This window comes from Scyliorhinus torazame, chromosome 17 (assembly GCF_047496885.1).
Source record: "Scyliorhinus torazame isolate Kashiwa2021f chromosome 17, sScyTor2.1, whole genome shotgun sequence".
In the NCBI taxonomy this organism is placed as follows: Eukaryota; Metazoa; Chordata; class Chondrichthyes; order Carcharhiniformes; family Scyliorhinidae; genus Scyliorhinus; species Scyliorhinus torazame.
The window spans coordinates 95,629,781-95,642,457 of NC_092723.1; the positions used below are offsets into that span (position 1 = coordinate 95,629,781).

The window sequence follows — 12,677 nt, forward strand, 5'->3', positions numbered from 1 at the left end:
TAGATTCACAAATTCCAATTCCATCAAGGAATTTCAAATGCCACAAAGAGCCCCAAATTTGTTCCAATATTATGATTGAGCAAGCTAGACCCCAGATGGAAACCTGTCTTACTGATCATGAACCTTTTTTTTTGTATTTTGAACATGAGGAGGAAGAGCACCTGACCACCAAAATCATAGAACACATATTAATAATTAATAATAATAATAATAATACCAGTAGCACCTCCTAGGATTGTAAAAGTTGGGAGATATATTGAAACAATCATTAGCACATAAGATTGATTCAGTTGAAACAATCTTGCAGAACAACCCCCCCCAAGAACCCCATGAGTAAACGACCTGCTTGGCGACAGCCACCTTACAGATTGTTACGACCATACCCGGACTAGGTTGTCAAATTTGTTATGATTCAGGACTGGGTATCCCCAAATGGTTATGCTCTTGGGTGAAGAGGGGTGAATTGGCTGCCCGGCCTTATTCAACCCCTTTGCTTGGCCGCAACAAGGACAATTTGAAAAGGATCGCTATCCCTCCCCTTGTCGGTATATTTTCCCAGTCCAAATGTACTTGTTTTAAAAGGAGGTGATTTAACCAAGACTGAGTTTATCAAAGGGAGTAAGTAAAGTCGCCGTAGTCGCAGATGACCAGAGGGTGCTTTCCTCTTTCAAGGGGAGAGCTGATTGGTGTTGATTTAACCTGAGGGTCACCACACCTCAGGCGAGGTGCAAGGTTGAGAAGGCGGGCCCTCCATGAATAACCTCAGCTGATACGAGAATTGAATCCGTGTTGTTGGCCTTGCTCTGCATCACGAACCAGCTGTCCACCCAACTGAGCTAAACCTATTAGTTACTAAAATGCAAGAAGAAAATAACCAAACACAACATCCAAGCACACAGATTAGAAATGAGAAGTGAGTCCAAAATTAAAGTTTAAAAAAATATGAATTAGTCCTAGAGGTGAAATGTTGTGGCTTCAAGTTGTGAAATTCCAGTAGTGCTGATTTTGGCAGTTGAGCTGGTTTGACTTGAGCACAGTCAAAAGGTTTGGAGATTCTTGGTTCTGCAGGTTAGCTGAAAGGAGTTGTCCTGATTCCTTCTCTCCTGTGGCTTTGCTGACTTGACTTGATTCTAGGGTTCCAAGAGACAGGGAAATTTTACCTTCAAGACTGGGTACCCAGTCGATGTTCTTGAGCTGTGACTTTTCGCAGCTTACACCAGACTAGCACACCCAGCCCAGGATTGCAGTGGTTTCCTGGAAGAGGAAAACCAAAAACACGTCTGGGATATAACTCGCAGGATAGTAGTAGTTTCTGCTGAGATGGTAATCTGCTTCCATTATCTCTGCAGATGATTACAGCTCAGTATTTGCATTTTAATCCTTCCTTTTCCATCCGAAAAAGATGGCGACATTCCGTTGTATCTCAGGGCTGAGTATAATCCACATAGGAATTTTCCAGACAGCCATTGAATAACATTCTCAGAATTTACATTCACAGCTTTCTTTGGCTTCTGTGTCCAGTTTTTAAAAAGCACTTCTTATTTAAAAGTTCAATATGTCCGTACCTGATGTGGGAGTGTAATCCAGTGTCATGGCAAGATTTTAATTATAAAAATCAAGTAATATCACCCAAAGCAAAGAATTGTTATTTTAAGAATGGGATTACCACATGACGCCTCAAATATTTCCACTCGGATGTGGAAATCTAAAAAGAAGGTTCAGAAGCAAGCTACTTTCTGAAAAGAAAGACTTTTCTGGACCCGTCCTATAAATACTGTGGCTACAAGAACAGGTCAACGGCAAGGAATCCTGCGGCGAGTAGCTCACCCCTGACTCCTCAATACCCATTCACCACCTACAAGGCACATGTCAGGAGGGTGATCGAATGCACTCCCCTTGCCTGGATAAGTGCAGCTCCCCAAAATCACTCAAAAAGCTGACTCGATCCAGGACAAAGCTGCCTGCTTGATTGGCACCATTCACAAACATTCACTGCCTCCACCACTGATGCACAGTGGTGGCCATCGTGCCATCTGCAAGATGCACTGCAGGAACTCAACCAGCGCTCCTTAGACAGCACCTTCAAAGCTCATAACAATTGCCATTTAGAAGGACAAGGCAACAGATACATGGGACCATCACCACCTAGAAGTTCCCCTCCAAGTCACTCACCATCCTGACTTGGAAATATATCGCCTTTCCTTCACTATCATTGGGTCTAAATCCTGGAACGACTTTCCTAACAGCACAGTGGGTGTACCTACATCACATGGACTGCAAAGGTTTAAGAAGGCAGCTCACCATCACCTTCTCAAGGGCAATTAGGGATGGGCAATACGTGCTTGCCCGGTTGGTGAAGATGACATTGCTTGAATGAATAAAAAAATCTTAAATTTTAGATTCAAAAGCATCATACCCCTTGTTACAAATGCATGAACCTAACATCTTTACCCATTTTTCTCTCAAATATCAGACAAGCTGCCTCTATTAACCTCCCCCAGTTTAATTAATTATGGACACTCACATGCAGAAGCGCTTTATTTTCAGGATGCCATCATAATCTCAAAAAATATTATCAACAAATAACATCCATTGTCACACAGGCCATCCTTTGAAGGCCACCCTTGCCTGGATAGGCCTTTGAAGGCTATCCAGGCAAGGGGAGTGCATTCTATCACCCTCCTGATATGTGCCTTGTAGGTGATGAATGGGCAGCATGGTAGCACAGTTGCTTCACCCCAGGTTCGATTCCAGGCTTGGGTCACTGTCTGTGCGGAGTCTGCACGTTCTCCCCGTGTCTGCGTGGGTTTCCTCCGGGTGCTCTGGTTTCCTCCCACAGTCAAAAGATGACCAGGTTAGGTGGATTGGCCATGCTAAATTGCCCTTAGTGTCCAAAAATATTTGGTGGGGTTACTGGGTTACGGGGATGGAGTGGATGTGTGGGCTTAAGTGGGGTGTTCTTTCCAGGAGCCGGTACAGACTCGATGGGCCAAATGATCTCCTTCTGCACTGTAAATTCTATGATTCTAAGTAAGTTGTACATCTAACTTTCTCCTTTGATTTTGTAAAAGAGCTGTAAAAATGTGGTATGAGTATTAAAAAAAATACCCATGGAGTTTTTTTTTATTGGTCCTCGGGATGTGGGCATCGTTGGCTGGGCCAGCATTTGATGCCCATAATGAGGGTATTTAAGAGTCAACCAAATTGCTGTGAGCCTGGGGTCACATGTAGGCCAGACGAGGTAAGGATGGCAAATTTTCATCCCTAAAGGGCATTAGTGAGCCAGATGGGTTTTTCCGACAATCGACAGTGGTTTCATGGTCGTCATTAGACTTTTTTTAATTCCAGATTTTTTTAATCAAATTAAAATTCCAGCAACTACCCTGGTGGGATTTGGACCAGGTCCCCAGAGCATGAGTCTAGGTCTCTAAATTACTAGACCAGTGACAATACCACTATGCCACTGCTCCTCGCCGGAGTGCATCAATCACTACATATGGACTTGTAATTATTTTGCCACCTTTGTGTTTTACAGTCAACAAAAAAAGCTACTGAAAGTGTTGGAGAAAATTGAAGTGCCTTCCAATTACAAATCATACAGCAGTGCCTTCAAGACAAGAAATCCACTGACAATTGAGGTGAATGACTTTTAAATCTTTCTTATTGAAATACATAGTTTATTACTGTACAATTACTAAGCTTTCATAAAAGCTTTTATAACTGCAAAGCATTGACTTGTTCAATCGAGGAGGTTTGTATGCTCACCCTATTGCACCACTGGATCTTGTAATTAGCTCTGCAATAATTTGTTTTCTGCAATTAGGATAAATGAGAAAACAGTGGAATGCATTGTTTAATACCATTCTTTACATACACATTATTATGCAATGAATCTTGGAACATACAACTCCACTTGGATACCAACAAAAGTTTTCATTTATTCTAGTTGATGAGTAATTTGCAATGCAAATTTAACTTTTACAGATCTAAATGATTATATTTACAAGGTGTTCTTGTTAGATATTATAATTTCCATTGACTTGCCAGGCACCATGCCCTCATAAATGTGCTGGGAAAAATATGTGTCCCACACTTTGTTTGTATTCAACATGACCAATGATGGGAGTTAGGTGAGGAGGGAGCAAGATGCTCCTTTGCTACATTTCCTCAAAGAGCGTGAAGGGAGCTGGGAGTTTACAGAGAGTGCAGCTGACTGGGAGCAGAGTCGGAGGGCGGAGTTCCAGTTGGTTCACAGGGCAGCTACATTCTGTAAGGTAAGAGTTGTTGTTGTTTTTTTTGGGGGGGTGCAGCAAGCTATCTTTGTATCATTTAGCAGAATCACCAATTTTAGAGGGTTCACTTGAGAGGGGGGGAGAGGGGAGAGGGGAGGGGGGGAGGGGGAGGGAGAGGGGGGGAGGGGGAGGGGGAGGGAGGGGGAGGGAAAGGGGGAGGGAAAGGGAGGGGGAGGGAGGGAGGAGGGAGGGGGGAGGGGGGGAGAGGGGGGGAGAGAGGGGGGGAAGAGGGAAGAGAGAGGGGGGGGAAGAGAGGGGGGGGGAAGAGAGAGAGGGGGGGAAGAGAGGAGGGGGGGAGAGGGGAGGGAGGGAGGGGGGGAATGACCTACTGGGGGAAGGCCCTAGCGGCCAGGTCTCTGGCACTGAGCCTGGCTCTGTGGCTCAGATGGGAAGGGGGGAGAATAGAAAAGCAATAGTGATAGGAGACTCAATGGTTAGAGGAATGGATAGGAGATTCTGTGGACGTGAACGAGACTCCCGAAAGGCATGTTGCCTCCTGGGTGCCAGGGTCAGGGATGTCTCGGATCGAGTCTACAGAATTGTTAAGGGGGAGGGGGAGCAACCAGAAGTCGTGGTGCACCAAGGCACCAACGACATAGCTAAGAAAAGGGATGAGGATCTTAAAAGTGATTTTTGGGAGTTAGGTTGGAAGCTAAAGAGCAGAACAAGCAGAGTAGTAATCTCAGGATTGCTACTGGTGCCACATGCCAAGGAACAGAGAGTGAGTGCGGCTGAACACGTGGCTACAGGGCTGGTGCAGGAGGAAAGGCTTCAGATATGTGGATCATTGGGATACCTTCTGGGGAAGGTGGGACCTGTATATGAAGGACAGACTGCACCTAAACTGGAGGCCACCAATATCCTGGGCGGAAGGTTTGCTAGAGCTCTTCGGGAGGATTTAAACTAGTTTGGCAGAGGGATGGGAACCAGAGCTATGGATCAGAGGATAGGGTAGCTGTTGAACAGGCAGAAATAGTATGCAGCGAGTCTGTGAGGAAGGATAGACAGTTGATAGGGCAAAGTTGTACTCAGTGGAATGGGTTAAAATGTGTCTGTTTCAATGCAAGAAATGTCAGGAATAAGGGAGATGAACTTAGAGCATGGATCAGTACTTGGAGCTACGATGTTGTGGCCGTTACGGAGACATGGATTTCATAGGGGCAGGAATGGTTGTGAGATGTTCCGGGGTTTAGATGTTTTCAGAAGAATAGGGAGGGAGGTAAAAGAGGAGGGGGCGTGTCACTGTTAATAAGGGAGTGCATCACAGCTGCAGAAAAGGAAGTAGTCGAGGAGGGTTTGTCTACTGAGTCAGTACGGGTGGAAATTGATGTGTTATATACTCTGGAATAACACAGGCTGCAACTGGATGCAGCTTTAACCAAAAGATACTCCAGACTTTGAAGTTAGTTCAATCTGATTTATTGAACCAGTAGCACAGTTCTCTATGAGTTCGACTCTCTGCTAACCTAAGTGTGGTTACTCTGTCTGACTGATCCAGACTAGCTCTTAGCCACGTGCTGGAGGAGAGATATTGTACATAACCCTGACTCACTCTGTCGATGTTCATCAGTGGAAAGAGACCAAGTGTGAGTGCCTCGTGCCTTTTATAGTGAGATACCACCCCTGAGTGTCCTGCCTGCTCATTGGTCATGTCCTGTTCTCTCTGTTCATTAGCTGCCTGCCTGTGCCTGTCTGTATATCATTATCTGCATGTCTGCATATCATGACAGGAAACAAGAAAGGAGCAGTCATTTTATTCGGAGTTTCCTATAGAGCCCCCAATAGCAGCAGAGAGATAGAGGAACAGATTGGGCGGCAGATCTTGGAAGGGTGCAGAGGTAACAGAGTTGTTGTCATGAGTGACTTCAACTTCCCTAATATTGACTGGAACCTCCTTAGTGCAAATGGTTTGGATGGAGCAGATTTTGTCAGGTGTGTACAGGAAGGATTTGTTACTCAATATGTAGATAGGCCGACTAGAGAGGAGGCCATATTGGATTTGGTGCTTGGCAACGAACCAGGTCAGGTGTCCGATGTCTCGGTGGGAGAGCATTTAGGTGACAGTGACCACAACTCCTTGACCTTTACCATAGTCATGGAGAGGGATAGGAACAGACAGTATGGGAAGGATTTAATTGGGGGAGGGGAAATTGTACTGCTATCAGACAGGAGCTGAGGAGCATAAAGTGGGAACAGATGTCCTCTGGGAAATGCACAACAGTAATGTTGGGGTTGTTTAAGGAGCACTTGCTGCGTGTGCTGGATAGTTTTGTTCCACTGAGACAAGGAAGAAATTGTCAGGTGAAGGAGCCTTGGATGACAAGAGAAGTGGAGCTTCTAGTTAAGAGGAAGAAGGAAGCTTACGTAAAATTGAGGAAGTAAGGATCTGGCACGGCTCTAGAGGGTTACAAGGTTGCCAGGAAGGAACTCAAAAATGGACTTGGGAGAGCTTGAAGGGGGCATGAAAAAGCCCTGGTGGGAAGGATTAGGGAAAACCCCAAGGCGTTCTACACTTATGTGAGAAATAAGAGGATGATCAGAGTGAGAGTAGGGCCGATCAGGGATAGTGGAGGGAACTTGTGCCTAGATTCTGAGGAGATAGGGGAGGAGCAAAATGAATATTTTTCTTCAGTATTCACTAGAGAGAGGGACCTTGTTGCTCATGAGAGCAGTATGAACCAGGTTAATAGACTCGAACAGATATTAAGAAGGAGGATGTGCTGGAAATTTTGAAAAGCATCAGGATAGATAAGTACCCAGGGCCTGACGGGATATACCCAAGGTTACTACGGGAAGCGAGGGAGGAGATTGCTGCGCCGTTGGCGATGATCTTTGCGTCCTTACTCTCCACTGAAGTAGTACCGGATGATTGGAGGGAGGCGAATGTTGTTCCCCTGTTCAAGAAAGTGAATAGGGAAATACCTGGGAATTACAGACCAGTCAGTCTTACGTCTGTGGTGAGCAAAATATTGGAAAGGATTCTGAGAGATAGGATTTATGATTATTTAGAAAGACATATTTTGATTAAAGATAGTCAGCATGGCTTTATGAGGGGCAGGTCATGCCTCACAAACCTCATTGAATTATTTGAGGATGTGACGAGACACATTGATGAGGGGCTGGTTTAGCCCACTGGGCTAAATCGCTGGCTTTTAAAGCAGACCAAGGCAGGCCAGCAGCACGGTTCAATGCAGGCCAGCAGCACGGTTCAATTCCCATACCAGCCTCCCCGAACAGGCGCCGGAATGTGGCGACTAGGGGCTTTTCACAGTCACTTCATTGAAGCCTACTTGTGACAATAAGCGATTTTCATTTCATGAAGGTCGGGCAGTGGATGTGGTGTATTTGGATTTCAGTAAGGCTTTTGATAAGGTTCCCCATGGTAGGCTCATTCAGAAAATCAGGAGGCATGGGATACAGGGAAGTTGGCTGTCTGGATACAGAATTGGCTGGCCGAAAGAAGACAGCGAGTGGTAGTAGATGGAAAGTATTCCGCCTGGAGGTTGGTGACCAGTGGTGTCGCACAGGGATCTGTTCTGGGACCTCTGTTCTTTGAGGTTTTTATAAATGACTTGGATGAGGAAGTGAATGGGTGAGTTAGTAAGTTTGACGATGACACGGAGGTTGGTGGAGTTGTAGATAGTGTTGAGGGCTGTTGCAGGTTACAAAAGGACATTGATAGGATGCAGAGCTGGGCTGAGAAGTGGCAGATGGAGTTCAACCCAGATAAATGTGAAGTGATTCATTTTGGAAGGTCGAGTTTGAATGCTGAATACAGGGTTTAAGGCAGGATTCTATGAAGTGTGGGGGAACAGAGGGATCTTGGGGTCCATGTACATAGATCCCTCAAAGTTGCCACCCAGGTTGATAGGGTTGTTTGTTAGACGTTTTAGTTGCTGTGATATGAAGAGTCTAAAGTTCTGTAACTTCTTCACAAACAGACATTTATTTCATTCCAACAGCCTTTGCGCAAAACTCTAACTATACATCACCTGACAGAGGCCACCTGAAGCCCCTTTACATATCAGTGTCAATTAATGGATACTTAACATAAATGAGACAACTAATTGCAATGTCTCAACCCATTACTTAACAGTCTCCCCTTGGAGAAAAAAAATTATTAGGAGAAAACAAAATTTCAAGAAACTCAAAAACACGCACATGATTTCCCCCCTTTTTTTTTTGTTTGGACGAGAAAGAAAAACAGTCACAGAAACAAGCGCCCTTCATTAACAATATCCAAAAGTTTCTGTGAATTCGCCCCTCTTTTCGTAAAACAGTCTGACAGTTGATAGCTCCTGTAGACCCTTTTAATTTTTGTTATTTCCCCTCTGTCCAACATCTGCTTCAAACTTGCGATGTCTATCCGTCTATCTGGGGGAAAGGCAATTATGATGTGAGGCATGACTTAGGATGCATCGGATGGAGAGGAAAACTGCAGGGGATGGGCACAATGGAAATGTGGAGCTTGTTCAAGGAACAGCTACTACATGTCCTTGATAAGTATGTACCTGTCAGGCAGGGAGGAAGTGGTCGAGCAAGGGAACCGTGGTTTACTAAAGCAGTCGAAACACTTGTCAAGAGGAAGAAGGAGGCTTATGTAAAGATGAGACATGAAGGTTCAGTTAGGGCGCTCGGGAGTTACAAGTTAGCTAGGAAGGACCTAAAGAACAGAGCTAAGAAGAGCCAAGGGGGTGGGGGGCATGAGAAGTCTTTGGCAGGTAGGATCAAGGATAGCTCTAAAGCTTTCTATAGATATGTCAGGAATAAACGAATGACTAGGGTAAGAGTAGGGCCTGTCAAAGACAGTAGTGGGAAGTTGTGCTTGGAGTCCGAGGAGATAGGAGAGGTGCTAAATGAATATTTTTCATCAGTATTCACGCAGGTAAAAGACAATGTTGTCGAGGAGAATACTGAGATTCAGGCTACTAGACTAGAACGGCTTGAGGTTCATAAGGAGGAGGCGTTACCAATTCTGGAAAGTGTGAAAATAGATAAGTCAGCTGGGCCGGATGGGATTTATCCTAGGATTCTCTGGGAAGCTAGGGAGGAGATTGCTGAGCCTTTGGCTTTGATCTTTAAGTCATCTTTGTCTACAGGAATAGTGCCAGAAGACTGGAGGATAGCAAATGTTGTCCCCTTGTTCAAGAAGGGGAGTAGAGACAACCCAGGTAACTATAGACCAGTGAGCCTTACTTCTGTTGTGGGCAAAATCTTGGAAAGGTTTATAAAGAGATAAGACGTATAATCATCTGGAAAGGAATAATTTGATTAGAGATAGTCAACACGGTTTTGTGAAGGGTAGGTCGTGCCTCACAAACCTTATTGAGTTCTTTGAGAAGGTGACCAAACAGGTGGATGAGGGTAAAACAGTTGATGTGGGGTATATGGATTTCAGTAAAGCGTTTGATAAGGTTCCCCACGGTACTGCTACTGCAGGAAATACGGAGGCATGGGATTCAGGGTGATTTAGCAGTTTGGATCAGAAATTGGCTAGCTGGAAGAAGACAAAGGGTGGTGGTTGATGGGAAATGTTCAGACTGGAGTCCAGTTACTAGTGGTGTACCACAAGGATCTGTTTTGGGGCCACTGCTGTTTGTCATTTTTATAAATGACCTGGAGGAGGGCGCAGAAGGATGGGTGAGTAAATTTGCAGATGACACTAAAATCGGTGGAGTTGTGGACAATGCGGAAGGATGTTACAAGTTACAGAGGGACATAGATAAGCTGCAGCACTGGGCTTAGAGGTGGCAAATGGAGTTTTATGCAGAAAAGTGTGAGGTGATTCATTTTGGACGGAATAACAGGAAGACAGAGTACTTGGCTAATGGTAAGATTCTTGGCAGTGTGGATGAGCAGAGAGATCTCGGTGACAATGTACATAGATTCCTGAACGTTGCCACCCAGGTTGAGAGGGTTGTTAAGAAGGCGTATGGTGTGTTAGCTTATATTGGTAGAGGGATTGAGCTTCGGAGCCATGAGGTCATATTGCAGCTGTACAAAACTCTGGTGCTGCCGCATTTGGAGTATTGTGTGCAATTCTGGTCGCCGCATTATAGGAAGGATGTGGAAGCATTGGAAAAGGTGCAAAGGAGATTTACCAGAATGTTGCCTGGTATGGAGGGAAGATCTTATGAGGAAAGGCTGAGGGACTTGAGGCTGTTTTCGTTAGAGAGAAGAAGGTTAAGAGGTGACTTAATTGAGGTATACAAGATGATCGGAGGATTGGATAGGGTGGACAGTGAGGGCCTTTTTCCTTGGATGGTGATGTCTAGCACGAGGAGACATAGCTTTAAATTGAGGGGAGATCGATATAAGACAGATGTCTGAGGTAGGTTCTTTACTCAGAGAGTAGTAAGGGTGTGGAATGCCCTGCCTGCAACAGTAGTGGACTCGCCAACACTAAGGGCATTGAAATGGCCATTGGATAGACATATGGACGATAAGGGAATAGTGTAGATGGGCTTTAGAGTGGTTTCACAGGTCGGCGCAACATCGAGGGCCGAAGGGCCTGTACTGCGCTGTAATGTTCTTTTTGTGAGGGCCACGAAGAATCCAGCACGAGTTTTAAGGATACAAAGTAATAACATTTATTTACAATAACATATATATATATAACAGCAGCAGCAACTTCCCTTACTGCACACTTGTTCCTGCTGGTTCCTAAACTGGCCAGCTTTATTTATACTAGGAGTTTACTAATGGTTTCTCCACCCCCCTCATTGGGAAGCTCATACTCCAACAGGATTGTGGGATAGTCATTAGTCCCCAGCCAATAGTAAGTAGGCAGGTTATAACATCCCTCCCCCCCCCAAAGTCCAAGGAATCCACCGAAGACCCTGACGAAGGAGGGCGTCGGACTCGTTTTGCTGCAGGCCAGACACCATTTGCACGCGGCGCTGGATCAGGTGGCGTGTAACGAGACGGAGACCGGCGCTTCCGTGATGAACAGCGCAACAGTTGTACCCCGTGGGCCCGAGGATTCCCCCTCTGATGCATCCTGTGTCTCCATCTCGGAGTCAGAGTCTGCTGCCTCCGTCATGTCAGCATCTCTATCTCCATTCGGTTCTGTAACGACCTGTGCAGGCTTCGAGTGAGGCACCAGTGGAAGATTGTGAGGACTACCGTCCCTTGTCACTGGTCTCTGCGGCTGTAGAAATGAGCTCCGGGGGCGGGGAATCTTTTGAAAGGATAGTCTTCTGGACTGAACGTGGTCTACATGTTTGCGCTGGAGACGACCCTGGGCTTGCACCTGGTAAGATATAGGGCCCGTTTGGCGAAAGATTACACCAGGAACCCACGGCACCACCAGCAAAATTCCGAACGAACACTGGGTCACCGGGCGCAAACTGCCGAATTGGCCGATGCCGAGAAAATCCCTGTCCCTGCCGTTCTTGTGTGCGGCGTACTTTTGCGCCAATGTCCGGGAAAACCATACTAAGGCGGGTGCGAAGTCTCCGGCCCATTAGGAGTTCTGCGGGAGCTACCCCAGTCACTGCATGGGGGGTGGTCCTATACGTAAACAAAAAGCGAGCCAGTCTCATGTCCATTGATCCGGAAGAATGCTTCTTTAGGCCTCTTTTGAATGTCTGCACTGCGCGCTCCGCCAACCCATTTGAAGCCGGGTAGTAAGGGGCAGTGCGGATATGGCATATGCCGTTCATCTTCGTGAACCTCGCAGACTCCTCACTCATGAATGGAGTGCCATTATCCGTGACCAGCACCTCGGGGAGGCCATGCGTACTAAACAACAAACGCATCTTTTCAATTGTTGCGCAGGACGTTGTCCCCTGCAATTTATGCACCTCTAGCCATTTAGACTGGGCGTCAATTAATAGAAGGAACATGGATCCTTGAAAAGGGCCTGCGAAATCTGCATGCAAGCGTGCCCAAGGCCGCCCTGGCCATTCCCAGTAATGTAGGGGCGCGGCCGGCGGAAGCTTCTGATGCTCTTGGCAAATGGAGCAGTTTTGGGCCACCTTCTCAATGTCGGTGTCGAGGCCTGGCCACCAGACATAACTCCGGGCCAACATTTACATTTTGGTCACACCTGGATGCCCATTGTGCAAGTCTGTTAGTATCAGCTCCTGGCCTTTTCCCGGGACAATCACACGCGTCCCCCACAAGAGGATGCCGTCTTCCACGCTGAATTCTGACAGCTTGGAGGAAAATGCCCGCAACTCGCCTGGGAGCTGTCTATGCTGCCCACCATACAGGACTATGTGCCGAACCTTTGACAGGACTGGCACCGTCTGGGTCCACTCACTGATCTGTGATGCCGTGACAGGCAAGGTGTCCATAAAATTTAGGGCTTCAACCACCTCACCGGTCGTGGAGGTCGACATGGGGCCGGTCGATAAAGGCAATCGGCTCAGTGCGTTGGCA

At 46.3% G+C, this 12,677-nt stretch overlaps 1 protein-coding gene across 6 annotated transcripts in view; it reads left to right on the forward strand.

The window, feature by feature from the left end:
- The window catches only part of katnip (katanin interacting protein), a 333,986-nt gene that overhangs the window by 145,045 nt on the left and 176,264 nt on the right, over positions 1-12,677 (forward strand). For all 6 annotated transcript variants that reach the window (XM_072480763.1, XM_072480761.1, XM_072480758.1 and 3 more), the window contains one exon: positions 3,536-3,638. In XM_072480763.1, coding sequence (XP_072336864.1) covers positions 3,536-3,638 — 103 coding nt within the window. The remainder of the gene's footprint in view (positions 1-3,535; positions 3,639-12,677) is intronic.